The sequence below is a fragment of the Amphiura filiformis genome, chromosome 14 (assembly GCF_039555335.1).
Source record: "Amphiura filiformis chromosome 14, Afil_fr2py, whole genome shotgun sequence".
NCBI lineage: Eukaryota > Metazoa > Echinodermata > Ophiuroidea > Amphilepidida > Amphiuridae > Amphiura > Amphiura filiformis.
Genome location: NC_092641.1, coordinates 3359323 through 3377385, shown reverse-complemented (window position 1 = coordinate 3377385; position 18063 = coordinate 3359323). Strand labels below are relative to the sequence as shown.

At 37.2% G+C, this 18063-nt stretch overlaps 1 protein-coding gene across 1 annotated transcript; it reads left to right on the top strand.

The window, feature by feature from the left end:
- The first annotated feature begins 17238 nt into the window (after positions 1-17238).
- On the top strand, positions 17239-17814 carry LOC140170545 (uncharacterized). The gene has a single exon (XM_072193893.1). It carries the CDS (start codon positions 17239-17241, stop codon positions 17812-17814), a length of 576 nt encoding a protein of 191 aa, XP_072049994.1.
- Positions 17815-18063: the final 249 nt, after the last annotated feature.

The window sequence follows — 18063 nt, the reverse complement described above, 5'->3', positions numbered from 1 at the left end:
ATCTATAGTGGCGAGGATCGAGTTTTAGACTTATGCAGTGTTCGTCTGTGACATGCCGCAAACTTGATGGCAAAGAAAAGTACATATAAATATATAAATGTATTAAAATATATTAAATATTTCTTATCTGGTGTATCCAGTGAAAAAATTAGCAGCACATGAAAATAAAAGAAGAAAAATAGTATGGTTAATTAAATTTAATGAAGTAGGTACAACTAGAGTTCTTAATTTAAACTAAGTGGCATTTATAACCTATATGACATTGTGTTAAGAAGTACATGTGTTTAATTTCTAAACACCCTCATGGCAGTTTGAAACACTACAGTTGGATCAAAATATTCAGCCGTTAATGCATAATCTTTGTTATAGGCACCACGTCTGAATGGGCTGCTCTTACTGCATCTACAGTGTAAGTACTCCGATAGGAACAAATTGAATTTAAAAGAACATAATTACTTGTAAAAAGTATCACAAAGTACTAGTAATATGTAGACTTTGGTGTGCATAATCCTTTCTTTAGGTCCCAGCATTTTCTTTTCTATTTCTATTCTTGGCCACAGGCCGAGATGGTGGCAACAACAGCATCTCTTGGATTACACATGTTGTATGTTTTGTGGCATTTTGAGCTAAATTCAAGTTTAAGAAGCTCATTATGCTCATAATCCCGCACCCTATGGTTATCAATCACCCTACATAACAAATCTTGTGAGCAACTTTTAATCAGAACTCTAATGACAATAAAACGACTTGGTTTCTTCATTCCTACCAATCCTAACCCTAAGTAGAAACCCCATCCTAAAAAAAAATCAAGTGGCCATATTGAATCTAAATCTTTGCTGGACATCAGTCAAATGGAACTTGGTACATAACTCGTAAAACGTGAAGTGATCAAGTGTTGGAATGCTACTTAATTTAAGTCAAATTTACTCTAGTTCTTTCTCCACAAGCAAATGAATAGCTTCACATAATTCAAATGCCTAATTGGAATAATTGTATTCACCAACGTACAATGATCGATCCCAGAACAAAGATTTAGAGTAAAAAGGTATAAGTAACATTTTGGGTACAATTCCCATTAAAGCCAAGATGGAAATGAATAATTTCAAACTTTTTCAAATTTTGACTGATAACCACAAGACATGAGTAAAAAGGTCACTAATGAAATTTGTTGGATTACTGCCTAGTACTGGGTCAGAGGTTCTTCCAAAGGGAAAATGGTATTCGATTAAGACACATGACTCACAAGTCTAAACCTGTGGACCTGCCAACGCATGCAACACATTAAGCTTAACTATTTTGCTGAGGCGGTGTACCTGTAGGTCAGCCAGGCATAGTTATATTGGATTAGCACCAACCAATTGTACAGCGGAGAAAACACCAGAGGGCTGATATCATTGACAAGGGATTGAAGGAAACCGTCCAAGATACAAAGAGTTTTTCATTTCATTTCATTTTATTTAGGATTCAAACCAAGGATAAAAAACACAGAAAAGAATACATTTAAAAGCACACTTATTTCCACTGTGGTCCTTGATGAGCCTAAGACTTAAAGGTACAAAAGTAAAAAAAAAAAAAAAAAATTCAAGTCGCTTCCAGATATTCGCCCTGCCGTTGTTGTCAAGATTTGTTGACAGAGAAAAATGACTCGAGGTAAATCAACCAAAAAAATGGTAAATTAAAAGAAAACTAGCAGAAATGTTTGATGGAAATTTTCAGTTCACAGTTTATTCTCCCAGGTGATGTGTGACAGTAATAATTAGGAAACCACCCAATGGGAGTTAACAGTTCCAGGTGTATGGTCGCTCCTAGCAACTTGCACAAAAATATATCAAACTTAAAAAATGGTTCGCAGCTATTTTATCTGTCATACCATACTAATGTATTATTGAAATCTGGCAACCGGCAAAATCAGACGGTGGAAGTAGTCATCAAGATGATATGCTACTAGGGTTGCCCGAGGTGAAACACCGTCAAGTAGGCCACCGCTAGTCATGTGATCAATTCAATGTGATGGAATCAAAACCGTCCTAATCAGATAGGCCCACTTCTATTTACTCTAGGAATCTACAAGCTTCAACAAGATTCTGCGGGCTTCACCATCTCCCGCTGTCGTCAAGCTTGCTTTGATGTGTGATGATAACAAATATAGAAACACCTCCACTCTCATTTTAAGCCAGCCAAACATCCTCAAATCTAGTATTTTCCTACATCTTAATATTTTCTCTTGATGCTTTGTTTACATTCATCTTTGCCATGTGATTTCCGAGAAAAAATAATATCCTGGTAATATCCAGGTTTGTGGTTGTATATGAAAATGAATAAACCCCCGTAGCACTCTGTTTTTAAGATTCAAATCTCTGATGGCAGTAAAAACCTTTTTTTCAAGTGACTGTTTGTTTTACAGCAGAAGACAGTACTTTCATTATATTTACCTCTCATCTTACTTCCTTTTACCTCCCATTTATCCATGTCACATTATCATCTATCAGAATTCCTTTCCATTATTTTTCCTTTTGTTTTGCCTGAAATTGTGTATAATTCACTTCTCCCCCCCCCCTCATACATGTAGAAGTTTTTTTTTTATTCCCAGGGGAGTAATCAGGGTAGGTAGAAGAGTACCAGCAAACTTTTAGTGATGGGGAGGAGGCAAGGTGGTATCCTCCTCCCCCAGTCATCTTCCTCCTCCTCTCTCTTTCCCTTCCTTCATCAAAACAACAGATCACCCTGTTGGCACATTATAACAAGATGCTATCATGGGGTGAAAGTTTAGGCATCTGATAACATTTGCAGCATCTTCCTATTATCACTTCTTCATCTCTGCCTCCTCCTCCTCCTCCTCCTCCTCTCTTTACCTTCCACAGACCACCCTATTAGCACATTATAACAAGATGCTTATCATTGGGTGAAAGTTTAGCCATCTGATAATATTGCAGCATCTTCATATTATCACTTCTTCATCTCTGCTTCCTCCTCCTCCTCTCCATACCTTCCACAGATCACACTGTTGGCATATTATAACAAGATGCTATCATTGGGTGAAAGTTTAGCCATCTGATAACATTTACAGCATCTTCCTATTATCACTTCTTCATCTCTGCCTCCTCCTCCTCCTCCTCCTCCTCCTCTCTTTACCTTCCACAGACCACCCTATTAGCACATTATAACAAGATGCTTATCATTGGGTGAAAGTTTAGCCATCTGATAATATTGCAGCATCTTCTCCATATTATCACTTCTTCATCTCTGCCTCCTCCTCCTCCTCTCCATACCTTCCACAGATCACACTATTGGCACATTATTACAAGATGCTATCATTGGGTAAAAGTTTAGCCATCTGATAACATTTATAGCATCTTCCTATTATCACTTCTTCATCTCTGCCTCCTCCTCCTCCTCCTCCTCCTCTCTTTACCTTCCACAGACCACCCTATTAGCACATTATAACAAGATGCTTATCATTGGGTGAAAGTTTAGCCATCTGATAATATTGCAGCATCTTCATATTATCACTTCTTCATCTCTGCTTCCTCCTCCTCCTCTCCATACCTTCCACAGATCACACTGTTGGCATATTATAACAAGATGCTATCATTAGGTGAAAGTTTAGCCATCTGATAACATTTACAGCATCTTCCTATTATCACTTCTTCATCTCTGCCTCCTCCTCCTCCTCTCTCTACCTTCCACAGATCACACTGTTGGCATATTATTACAAGACGCTATCATTGGGTGAAAGTTTAGCCATCTGATAACATTTACAGCATTTTCTTATCACTTCTTCATCTCTGCCTCCTCCTCCTCCTCTCTCTACCTTCCACAGATCACACTGTTGGCATATTATAACAAGATGCTATCATTAGGTGAAAGTTTAGCCATCTGATAACATTTACAGCATCTTCTATTATCACTTCTTCATCTCTGCCTCCTCCTCCTCCTCTCTCTACCTTCCACAGATCACACTGTTGGCATATTATAACAAGATGCTATCATTAGGTGAAAGTTTAGCCATCTGATAACATTTACAGCATCTTCTATTATCACTTCTTCATCTCTGCCTCCTCCTCCTCCTCTCTCTACCTTCCACAGATCACACTGTTGGCATATTATAACAAGATGCTATCATTAGGTGAAAGTTTAGCCATCTGATAACATTTACAGCATCTTCTATTATCACTTCTTCATCTCTGCCTCCTCCTCCTCCTCTCTCTACCTTCCACAGATCACACTGTTGGCATATTATAACAAGATGCTATCATTAGGTGAAAGTTTAGCCATCTGATAACATTTACAGCATCTTCCTATTATCACTTCTTCATCTCTGCCTCCTCCTTCTCTCTATACCTTCTACAGACAACACTGTTGGCACATTATAACAAGATGCTATCATTGGGTGAAAGTTTAGCCATCTGATAACATTTACAGCATCTTCCTATTATCACTTCTTCATCTCTGCCTCCTCCTCCTCCTCTCTACACCTTCCACAGATCACACTGTTGGCATATTATAACAAGATTCTATCATTGGATGAAAGTTTAGGCATCTGATAACATTTACAGCATCTTCCTATTATCACTTCTTCATCTCTGCCTCCTCCTCCTCCTCTCTATACCTTCCACAGACCACACTGTTGGCACCTTACAAGATGCTATCATTTGAATGAAAGTTTAAGCATCTGATAACATTTATAGCATCTTCCTATTATCACTTCTTCATCTCCTCCTCCTCCTCCTCCTCCTCCTCTCTATACCTTCCACAGGCGACACTGTTGGCACATTATAACAAGATGCTATCATTGGGTGAAAGTTTAGCCATCTGATAACATTTACAGCATCTTCCTACTTCTTCATCTCTGCCTCCTTAACAGTCCTCCTCCTTTCTCTACCTTCCACAGATCACACTGTTGGCATATTATTACAAGATGCTATCATTGGGTGAAAGTTTAGCCATCTGATAACATTTACAGCATCTTCCTATCATTACTTATTCATCTCTGCCCCCTCCTCCTCCTCTCTATACCTTCCACATATCACACTGTTGGTATATTATACAAGATGCTATCATTGGGTGAAAGTTTAGCCATCTGATAACATTTACAGCATCTTCCTATTATCACTTCTTCATCTCTGCCTCCTCCTCCTCCTCTCTATACCTTCCACAGACCACACTGTTGGCACCTTACAAGATGCTATCATTTGAATGAAAGTTTAGCCATCTGATAACATTTATAGCATCTTCCTATTATCACTTCTTCATCTCCTCCTCCTCCTCCTCCTCCTCTCTATACCTTCCACAGACCACACTGTTGGCACCTTACAAGATGCTATCATTTGAATGAAAGTTTAGCCATCTGATAACATTTACAGCATCTTCCTATTATCACTTCTTCATCTCCTCCTCCTCCTCCTCCTCTCTATACCTTCCACAGACCACACTGTTGGCATATTATAACAAGATGCTATCATTAGATGAAAGTTTAGCCATCTGATAACATTGTAGCATCTTCCTATTATCACTTCTTCATCTTTGCCTCCTCCTCCTCCTCCTCTCTACACCTTCCACAGATCACACTGTTGGCATATTACAAGATGCCATCATTGGGTGAAAGTTTAGCCATCTGATAACATTTACAGCATTTTCTTATCACTTCTTTATCTCTGTGTTACAATTTCATAAAATACAAACCAGCTGGTCAGGGAATTATCTCTTTTCTTTTCCTCCTCAGTCTTCTATTTGATTTCTTATCTCAATTATTATCCAATTTTGTCTGTCTGGGTCTCAACATCTGCTATTGGTTACAGAGGGCACTTCAACATCTTCAGTTAACATGGTTAAAGTGGCAATGTGAAGTGTGTTTTTCCAATTTCACCATATCACACTTTTGAGCTAGTAACCCAGATGTTGCCAAATTGGGATAATTTATTCCTTCTGACCAGTTTGGAAAATCCATTTATGCAGGTTTGGTACTGATTTGATGGAATCAATGTGATTATGTTCTAATGTGCTCTTAACAACATTTTATTAGGAAATAAATGTTTAACTGTGAGGCACGCGACACAGAATCTGTTTTTGATATATGCAATATTACTCAGAAAGTGCATATGTAGCACAATGTGACCGCATAATAAATTAGTAGTTTATATTCACCTTTTCTTTAGTGGGAATTAAAGTTAGACATAACTTTTGCTAAATTCTAAATTCAGAATGTCAGTTTATACACTTGTAGTTGCTTTGTGACAATTAGTATTTTAATATTGAATAATTAAGGATTGAGTTGATTTTATTAACTGGTTTTTATTAAACAATGGTAGTCAAAAAATATGAAAAAAAGTGCTAAAAAGGTGGTTAAAATCCTGCAAAAAGCAAATCATAAATGATCCTTAGGTATTTTATTTGACATCAAAAATATGATTGCAAAATGATGGAATAAGGCTGTGATTGAATTGGGAATTGAGAACAATGACAATGAAATTAAAAATAAACAGAGCATCCAAGCATGCATGTATTGAAAAGAAGAAAAAATATTTAATCTGTTAACATATTAAAATATATGACTTTGTCTAAGTGTAATCTTGAATGCCAACCGCATAACGACTATCTGGCGTCTTGAGATGCAGTATAGCCATTGTTGTGATACCGTGATTGCTATGTTGAATTCACCTCCACACCTGTGGTGTTAAAATCTACACAAGCGTGACATATCAGATCATCAATGGTAACTTGGGTTTGATATGGTATTTAATGCTCTGTGTGCTAGCCATGCGCTTCAATGGAAAAAGTTCAAGTTTTGAAATATTTTCTCAAAATATCAAGAGCTATCTTAAGAACAACTGAATCAATACTAGGCTTGTTTGTACTCATTTTAATGCATTTTTCATGCTGATTCCAAATATTGTCATGAAAATTTACATTTCTGAAATTTTTGAATTTTTAAATTTTTTTTTAAACTTTTCTGTCTGCAGTCGATACCCGCGTGAAGAGAGTTAAACATTTTTGTGGTCTATTTTATGCACTACTTGTTCCCTAAACACTCCTTTTTATTTGTTCATAATAAAATTATTTTCTATTCATAAATAAGGCAGGTACAATTTGCACAAATAAACCAGGGAAGCTTGTCGTATTTAACGATTACGCATACAGAAAATGGTGAATGGAAGTTTACGATTGTTCGCTTGTTAAGTGCTAAGTGCTGAACACTGAAATAATTTAACGATTCACTGATTTCAAGTTCATCAAATCACTATGCATGGTTTTAGTGTCAAAAACTTGATGTCTCAGAAGAAAGATTTGTTTTATAAATTTTGCATGCATAAAATGCATAATTATAGATACGATGATCTGATTTCTTAATGCTTAATATTGAAAATATTTTCCGGGCATTTTTCAGCCACAAAAATCTGACAATATTATTTATACACATTGGAACTTATTTATTTGATATACAGCCTATTTTTGATTCCATGAGAAAGGGTTAATAATTTTTTTATATCCACATCAATGTTCCTAAATGCTAGACCAATGACAGCCAGGGTTTGATGCTATGGACCCATCAAAGTTCTTAAACTATAACTCAAGGCCTACCTCAATAACTACACAGCCAATACTAGGCATGTTTGTACTCATTTGAATGCATTTCTCATCTACATTTTAATTATGGTCATGAAAATTCATGATTCAATTTACAAAAAAAAAAATGTTTTGCATGCTGTATTGTTTGACCAATGCACCGGATAAGATTGAATGATTGTTTTATTTGATAGCAAGTTGAATAATAGTTGAGGTTGGCAAATTTGTTGTAATATACACCTCTATGACCACTAATTAATACCTTTGTTCAACCCTATGTATTCAAGTTACTTATAATGAAGTTATAAACAATGGCCCGATGGGGTCAGTTTTAAGGCTGCACAAATTGACAAACAGAAATTTTGCTACAATACTTCTGAAATCACACTAAAAATAATATATTCCAGTGTGCTGCTGTCATTGTTTGTCAATGTTGTGATTTGCCTGGCATTCGCTGAATGCTATAAATATATATTATTAATAATACATTATCGATGTAAACCTTTTTCCTGATAAAGGAAAAAGAAAGTTGTGAAAAGTACACTGCGAAGTGAGACATGACTCATTATCATGTGGTCCTGGAAATACCACGTAACCAGGACAACAACACAAACAATGCAAATTTCCGACAAAGATGAATGAAGTCGGTACTTTAAACATGCTTTTGTACTGTCAAATTATCTGACCCCTGACCTCTACAGCTTCTGTTGGTAAAACTTTTCTTAACTTTATATAAAGTCTAACCCTAGAGGGAGGAAATGCTGAAGCTTTTGATTTGATCACATTTGTACAAAAACCATATTTATGCCAAAGGTGGTACATGGTATAAAATTGATGGATCTTTGTTTTGTCTGCTTTTCTTCTTTTCCTCCGTTACCTTATCATGTTTTACAAACAAAAGATGCCTGAAACATGATTACTGACATATTGTAATAGTTGTTGAATTTTGATTTGTTTGAACCATATTTATGCCAAAGGTGGTATATGGTATAAAATTGATGGTTCTTTGTTTTGTGCTTTTTCCTTCTTTTCCTCCCTTCCTCCTCATGTTATACAAACAAAATTTGTCTGAAACATGATTACTAACATAGTTGTTGAATTTAGATTTGTTTGATCCATATTTATGCCAAAGGTGGTACATGGATAGACTTCTACAGTTTTATGATTGATGGTTCTTTGTTTTGTCTGCTTTTCTTTATTTCCACCCTTCCTCTTTATGTTGCAAACAAAAGATGCCTGAAACATGATTACTGACATGTTAGTAATAGTTGTTGAATTTTGATTTGTTTTGCTTTGTGTTTGTGATATAGGCTGATTTATACCGTCTTTTCATTGTCCTATTCTAACTCTAATTTCACATGAAAAGGAATTTGATCTATGGAACATCTTTCTAGCCTCCGGTGAGTTCAGGATTTGTTGATTTGTTTTGTGATGTCTTCTAAGTAAATAAGACAGATCTACAGATTGATGGTTTTATTGCAAGAAAGCCTACCTGCAATAGCTGCCAGGTGACACATATTCAGATGTCTTACAAGTCTTACAATTATAGAATGCAGAAATTGTCAAATGTCTATATGGCAGCTATTGAGGGGTTATTGCAAAAAAAGCCCCATCTGAAATAGCTGCCAGGTGTCATATTTTTAAGATTGTGTGCAACATGTGATGCAGATATTGCCACATGTGTGATAGGGCAGCTATTTGCAGATATGGCCTTTTTGCACATAACATCTTGAGGTACTTGAATCTGTATTGCCTCAAAGGATGTATAATATCTTTGTCTTCCCTACATCCAGATGATCCGATGTAGCGTATTTGGCATAAAAGACACCCAATCACAGAAAAAAGGATGAATTCATGGAGCTATGGAACTTAGGAGATTCATTCCCGGGGATTCATTCTATATTGGCTGAAGTTTAATATCTTACTCCTATAAGAATGAGCGCTGCATAGGAAGAGTTATTGCAAAATGACAGAAAATAAAGGGATTAATACCAATGGAAAAAAATGGTCTGTCCAATAATTTGTTTTGTTAGTACTAACTTTTTTCCAACTCTAAATTTATACATTATTCTTGATATTCTTTTTTTAAAAAATTTAAAATGTTGTTAACTTTAAATGGCCCATCCCCATGACATCAGGCAATATCTTTACTATACAGATTCTAAATCTTAGTATGACCCCCATATTGATGAGGATGCATTCTCATACCCAAATCCTCACAAGGTCATTACATGACTGTACACATATTGGGGTTAAAGAACGATGCCTTCAGAGATTGTAATAATGCAGCATTATAATCTTTCTCCTCATGTGATATTCATCCAATGAAGTGACTTAATGCTCTGCATGCTAGCCATGCCCCTTCATCAACGGAAAAAGTTCATTTTCTCAAAATACCAAGAGCTATCTTAAGAATTACTGAACCAATATTAGGCTTGTTTGTACTCATTTTAATGCATTTTTCATGCTGATTCCAAATATGGTCATAAAAATTTACATTTCTGAAATTTTTTAATTTTTTGAAAATTTGTGAAACTTGTCATCTGCAGTCGACACCCGTGTGAAGAGAGTTAAGGGTTTGGTGAAAGTAGGGAAAAGGGCACCATGGACATCTTTTGTGATCCGCTAGAAGAAAAATAAAATGGATTGGTGTTCACCCCAACCCACACACAAGTGACAGAATATTGCTCCGAGGCAAAAAGCTGAATTTTACGGTGAAATGAACACTAATATCTACTTGGCTATATTCCGAGTACTGTTATTACTATTAGCTTTTTATCTCATCTCGCCTAAAGTTTGCATATATGCACCCACCTGCTTTATGGGCCGCCTGCTTTGTCACCATCAACTCCTAGCTCAATTTACACTCTCTCTTAACTTTTTCGTCTCAGATTCTGGTATCACTTAAGTTTGTATTGTGCATTTGCAGAAATTGGGATTGCAAAAATGGTATTGTGTATGTAAGTTAAGCTACTCAAAGTTGAAAAATTGACTCGCACTTGATACATTAATTGAAAAATGGAGATGGATAAATTTCAAGTTGTTCATTTATTTCACAAAGGGATTATTATAGCACTATATCAAACAGAAAGGTTGCTATAGCGATGGAAATAAATATGGCCTACTTAAAATACAAAATAAATTCCAGAGGACAGCTGGTATGAAGGGTTGGTTTCCAACAAATAGAATTCAAATCTGAATTTGTGCTTCTAATATCAATTTCAAAATACTGCCAAGTTTAATGGTACAGTAACTTTACACTTTTGTTGTAGTGCAAAATTAAACATGGTCTCTAAATGAACTCTGATATTAAAGATAAAATATTTATTCATTCTTAATTTTGCAAAATTTCCTTCAAAATCAACATTGTATTTTTTGTTATTCCTGCCTACCTTCTGTAAATATCCTTCACATAAATCATTTTGTCCATGCTCAATAAAATATTTTGAATAAAAAGCATCACTATCATCATTGCATTATTTTCTCCCACCCTACCCTCCCTATGTCCTTAACATGAATCATTTTCACCAGTTAATTGCATCTGACCCAATGGACACGTACATGAGCATACATAATTCGTGCACATCCAAATAATTGCCAGATTTAGACTAAAATACCCCAAACCATGTCTCTGTACTTAGACAAATTGTCTGGAGGATTCCCATTGATGAATGGATGGATATGAAATAAGACGGTCAGTGAACCAAGATATCATCCTAAAATGACCATTCCAGGACTCAAGATCAAATCCATCCGGTTATATGCATATTATGTCCGCATTAAGATGTACTTATAAAACCACATCTTACAGCGGGTCAACAACTCTTTTTCTATTGTATGTCCAGGTTTGTTCCTTTCTTCATTTTACATTTACAGGGTGTTCAAAGATAATCTTGGCTGGTTCAGAAAATATGGCACATTAATTTGTAAAGATAGATATAGGAACTATATGTTGCAATTGTACTTTGTTGTCCAGTTCTGATTCTGATGCCTTTTGAGTATTTTACATTACAACTCATATATAAATTAGGTCAATCAAGTCAGTCTTCAACTGAAAAAACAAAAACAAACAAAAAACCAAAAACATTTAGATATGTTGAATACAAATTTATTTTGGACACCCTATGAGATAATTTTGGTTCACATTGTGCCAATACACTCATCCCCTCCCGGGACCATCCTAAAAGTGTGTCCCAATCTTGCTGATCTTTTAAAAGTGTGAAAAATCATTTTTGCTCCATCTAGTTTGGCTTTTTATACCTCAACATTTTCAACAACTTGTAAAAGGTTATTTTAAATGCATGGTTGAACATTGTGGACAAGAAAATTGCACAAAGTGGATTTTTTAACCAATTGAGCACTAATGTCCTTATATCTTGAGGGGAAGTCAATGCCCTTATAAAGGACTTTTTCAAATGAACGTTTAATTCATGCCTCTTCACCTGTTTATGGTACTAAATGTAAAAGATGAGAATATTCACATGTTGGGAGACAAATGCAGGTACATAGCATCACCACTGATACTTTGTCAATCATTTTTGATAAAGGATGCAATTTCAAATATGTTGCTATCTTCTGAAGATAGCAACAGTCCTAATGTATATGTCCCGGTATATGTGCTGCCCAGCAAATACAAATCGTTTTTAAAATGTTTTAAACAGGTTATATTTTGGGTTTTGATTTTGGTAAAAACATTTTATGAACATTAATTGTCAAGTTATATAATGGTCATGAAAACGCTTTGTATGAAACACACTACAACAATATTTTTAAAATGTTTTCAAAATGTTACAGTCAAATATTTTTTGGCAAACTTATGTTTTTGGCAAATATTTTGTCAACACTTAAACAATATTATATTAGAATATTTGCAGTAATATAAGGTATCAAAAAATGTTTTTGAAAGTTATGAAAATGTTTTATACCCTTTATATAACGCGACATTTAAACATTATCTGGCAACCTTTTCTAACCTTTTGCGAATGATGTCCAAAACGTTCTGTGTTTGCTGGACTGCTGTGTATGTCTATAAAAATATGTTGGCAAACACTATGATATCAAACATTACAATCAGTTAAGTCTATGTTCCATAACCCCAATAAGAGTTTGTACTGATATTGAAAAATTACCAAACCTGCAGCTAATATTGAAAAATTACCAAACCTACTGCACTAGCTGCAGTGTGCAGCCGAGCGTGCAGCGTGAGGTGTTCAGCTAAAGTGTGTAGTGGGCTCACTTGGCTGACACAACCTCTCTGGATAGTATACTAAAACAACAGAGCTACCACTGTAACACCTCCCCTGACCCTGGCTTTGGGTCTGCCTATAACCGGGAACTGGGAAGGAATTGTGTGTTGTTATTTTTATGAAAGCTGCTGGAATAATAAAGCCATAAACATCGATGTAACTCACAATTTCTTATTTTACAGTATAACAACTAAATCAAGTTAATCAGTTCCCAAAATAGTGCAGACAAGGCTAAACCACCGCCTCCAGCGATATCTTCTTATTTCAGTTGTCACAAGCAAAAATCCTGCCCCCTTGTGGCTGTTTGGCTAACAATCGCACGTAAATGTCATATACTATTGCTGCAGCACGTATCGTCTGCTACTAAAAAAGGCATGGCAGTTATAAATGTGAAAACATGTTCACTTTGGGCGAGAGATATAGAAAAAGGTGATGATCTGAATAGTGGCATGTATCACAGTTGAAGTGCTTTATTAGCTGCATTTTATGGCTGTTCTATTTGCTGTAAATTTGTCATGAAATCAATTTCACAGATCGGTATATTTTTGAGGAGATAAACTTCAGAGGAATTTGGATGCTTCGTAGTTTTGTATCTCGCATACACAGCAGGGGCGTAGCCAGCTTTCTTGGTCGGGGGACGAAAAAATTGCAGTTGCATCATACAATACATAGAGACTGTATGTCTTTGAGCTTCCCGAAAAAGGCCTTATTGGGACGGAAAAAAAAATGGTATTTTACATTATTTTCGCCCATTATCTGGCTGAAAAGGGCTATATTGTCACAATGTGTGCGCGTTGCGCGGAAAATTTTTGTATTTTACACTATTTTGGCCCTGAATTTTGCTAGAAAAGGGCTCCTTGCCCTTTTCTTTTCCTTTGCCCTTTGATTTTCTCTTTCATTTTTTGTCTGTGGGGCACTCTGCCCCCCGCTGGCTATACGCTACTGATACACAGCCATATGGAAAGGGTGTGCCATGGCTCCACACTTTTTTTTTTATCTTTAGCAAAAAAATGATATTTTGGCTACCTAAATTTACGATGGCTACCTCATCAGCATCCACAGTTTCTTGAGACCAGTGGGAATAACATTTTAAAATCTACTGAAGACAAAAACAAATCACATTGGACACATCTTCCTAATATTTTAAAGTAATTTTAACCAAATCTATCAAAGTTTATATGTCTATCATCACACACTCTTTACTCACTTGTTGCCATATTTAAATGATTGCATTTTTTTGTACCACTGCCTTTATGGGCATACATAACAGCAATACAATCATAAGTCAATCTCAGCAGGTGTAAACATTTGTTGTAGTACCCCGACCTTTAGCTTCAGATTTGTTCTTTTCATACGTTATTCGTGTACTCAACCTAAAAGCATTGACTGCTTTCAGACGTGCTTCAAATACGGGAAACGGTGAGGCACTGATCAACGGAAAGGGAGAGAAATAAGGAATTAAAAAGGAAAGAGAAGACGGGAGAGGAAAGTGATAAGAGGGGAGAGGAGAGAGCGAGGCAAGGTAAATAGGGAAGTCACTTTGACATTAGCTTCAACTTTATATTCTGACATAGCAAGAGCCTAGGATCAGAATGAGCTATCTGCAATAGCTGCCCTGTGCTACTTTCAGGTTTTTATCAAGTGTTCAACATACCCAAACTTACAATATAGCACCTGGCAGCTATTCCTGATAGGCCTTGAAGAATGATCTACCTGCAATAGCTGCCTTTTACTACTTTCAGTTTTATCAAGTGTTCAACCTGTCAGAACGTGCAATATAGCACCTGGCAGCTATTGCAGATGGGACCTCCTTGCAATAAGGGTTTAGGACAAGAATAATAGCTGCTCTCTGTTATACTTACATTTTATTAAGTGTTCAACATGCCAAAGCTAACAATATAGCTCCTGGCAGCTATTTTAGATCCTTCTTGCCCTAACTCTCAATATAAACTTTTAAATTAAAACAAGGTAAGGCATTGCTGTTTACCTTTACTTGGTGAATTTAAATAACATGATCGGACAGCCCAGGGGGTGCTACTCTTGTTAACAAAATTGTTGGCATAGGGCCTGCACTTTGGCTCGACATTTGAAAGGGGCGTGAATTTATTTTTGGATACGCCCCTATTATAATTAGGTAATACTCGACTCACACAAATTCCCTATATTAATATGTATATATATGTACCACATGTAGTCAATATGTCTGCTTTATCTGTATTGTGCCCCTTCTTAAGCAAATACGGTAGTTAAACACGATTTCATCAAACATTATAACAATAGCTCTTTTACAGTGTGAAATCATCCCGGGCAATAATTGGGCAATAATAGAGGATGTGCGTGAAATTATTGATTGGCTCCATACAAAGGAATTGAACCGGTGTCCTTCACCGTAATCATGGCACAATGCAGTGCATTCAATCAAACGTTGTCGTCAACCTATTTGATCGTATTTGTGCATTTGTTATGTGTGTGAGACGAGCTGTCGCGGTAGATTGCAACCTTCAATATCAAGAATCTCAACGCAAACCTCCTCGCAGTACAGGACATGCTAAAAGAAACTGACATCATAGCCATTCAAGAACATTGGCTCTATAACTATGAGCAAAAACTTTTCAACACAATTGATCCCGCTTTTAGTGATTTTGTGCGATCTGTTGATGATCTTCATCCCATAAGCCCATACCAAAAACCAAGGGGCTTTGGAGGAACAGCATTCATGTGGAGAAAGTCCCTCGATGACAAAATCACGGAGCTTCCAGATGGTGACGAGAAAGTCATGTGTATTGAAGTCAACGGCTTGGCACAAAAGCTCTGTCTCATCTGGCGCCTATCTGCCTTGCAGAGGAGGTGTATCAAGTTGCGAAAGCAATCTTACCAAGAAGCTTTTGACAGTATCAGAGAGATCTACACCAAGTACCATGATACTCACACTATTATACTCATGGGCGACCTTAATGCCTCCATCAAGAAATGTAACCCGAACTCTAGAGATGCAGCCCTACTTAGAGCATGCAACGAGTTGAAAATTTCTACCGAGGTTCCCAAACAAGATACTTTCTTCCATGTTAATGGCAGGGACTCAAACCAATCTGACTATATCCTCATGAGCTCTGACGAGAGACATCTTTGCCACAAGTATACTACCATGGGGTACAACTTGATTTCTACCAATGTGTCTGATCATGTTCCAGTCAAGGCTGAGATTAGCATCAATGTCAATCTTTCCAATGGGAGAAGCGGAACTGCCAGCAGATCTTTCATGACCAAACCTAAGATAAAATGGTCTAACATTGACCTGGATAAGTACCAAGTCCTCACTACAGACTCTTCTGTACATACTGGCCATGTGAAGGATAATTGTGACCTTGTTTTTGCTGTGGAAAATCTCACCGCAGCACTCAACAAAGCTGCAAATGATAGTTGCTATGTTCCACCAAAGAAGCCTAAGAAGTCTAAGAAAGGACTTGATATTTGGACACCAGAAATAGCCCAACTCGTGAAGAACAACAAAGAAAAGCATGGTGCATGGGCTGAAGCAGGCTCTCCTCGATCATTAGACCAATCTTCGCTCATCAATATGAAGAAAGCAAAGACTCAACTTAGATCTGCAATTAGAAGAACTAGAGCAGCTGCGTAGACAAAGGGATTATGACGAGATTATGCAAGCCACTAACGATGACAACTTGCTGTTCTACAAGCTAATCCAAAAACAAAGATCCAATAAGACCTCCAACACAGATACACTTGTGATCAACGGAAATCAGATGGTTGGAGACGATCAAGTGATGCTAGGATTCAAAGAACACTTTGAATATCTTGCTACGCCTCAGGAAGTGACAGACTTCTCGGATGACTACAAGCTGACCTCCGAATTCAAAGAAGGGCTTCTCTTTGACCTGTACAATAGCACCGATCATTCCATTCCTGTTGAACCACTCAACCTAGATGAAATCAAGCAGATCATCCGATCTTGTAAGAATGGTAAAGCACAGGATGCTGAGGGGATTTCTGCTGAGCATTTCAAATATGCAGGTGATGGAATCCTGAAGGATCTGATGTTCATCATTAACAGAATTATGCAGACCAAATTTGTCCCTCCAAAACTACTTCATGGTGTTCTAACTCCTATCTTAAAGAAGAGTAAAGACAAGAAAGATCCATCCAACTACAGGGAATTACAGTCACCGCCGCCATTGGCAAACTCCTGAAAAAGCCTGGCTTCTGAGAGCGAACCCCATCATTGAAGAAAACCAGAGCAGACTTCAGCGTGGCTTCACAGCAAAGTGTTCCTCAACTAATGCAGCCCTCCTGATTACAGAGTCCATTGCAGAAGCAAAGGATGCTAGGAAACCCTTTACATTACCTTTTGGACGATCAAAGGCTTTTGATGTCGTGAGACCACTCCATCTTGATGAATGAACTCCACAGAATGGGAATTGAAGGAGACTTATGGCTCATCCTGAAGCAGCTTTATAACAACCCAAAAACATCTCTGAAATGGAAAGATGCTTGCTCTGACCAATTCATTGTCCATCAAGGTGTCCGTCAGGGTGGAGCCTCTTCCGCACCCATCTATAAAGCATATACCAACCCACTGCTACACCAGCTGGAAGCTCATCATCAAGCCCATAAGATTGGAACCATCAACATCCCAGCCCCCACATGTGCTGATGATATGGCCATTTTAGCTCATCACCCTTGTGACATACAAGCTGCTATCGATTTAGTTGGAGTGTACTCGAAGAACCATCGCTACAAGATTAATCCAACCAAAAGTGCAACTCTGGTGTACAATACTAAGGTCAAGTCTCCAGTTGAGTTGGAAAGCAGTGAGATTCCATATCTAGAAGATTACACTCATCTTGGGGTCCTGAGAAACCAAGCTAACACTGTCAATATAGATGACAGAATTCAACTGGCAAGAAGATCTATGTATGCACTTATGGGCGCTGGCATGCATGGCAAAATGGCCTTGCACCACAAATATCACATCATTTATGGATGACATATGTAATTCCTAGGATGTTGTATGGACTCGAGGTTTCGTCCTACAAGTTATCAGATCTGTCCAAACTCGACGCTTTTCAGAGGAAGACGCTTAGACAACTTCAATTTCTACCAGAAAAACCTACCCCTTGTAATCAGGCTGTGTACGGGCTTCTGGGAGCAAAACCTATCCTTGCTGTTGTCCATCAGGCAACACTCAACCATTTTGGAAACATCCTCCGCAGTGAAGGCTCCATTGAATTGGATC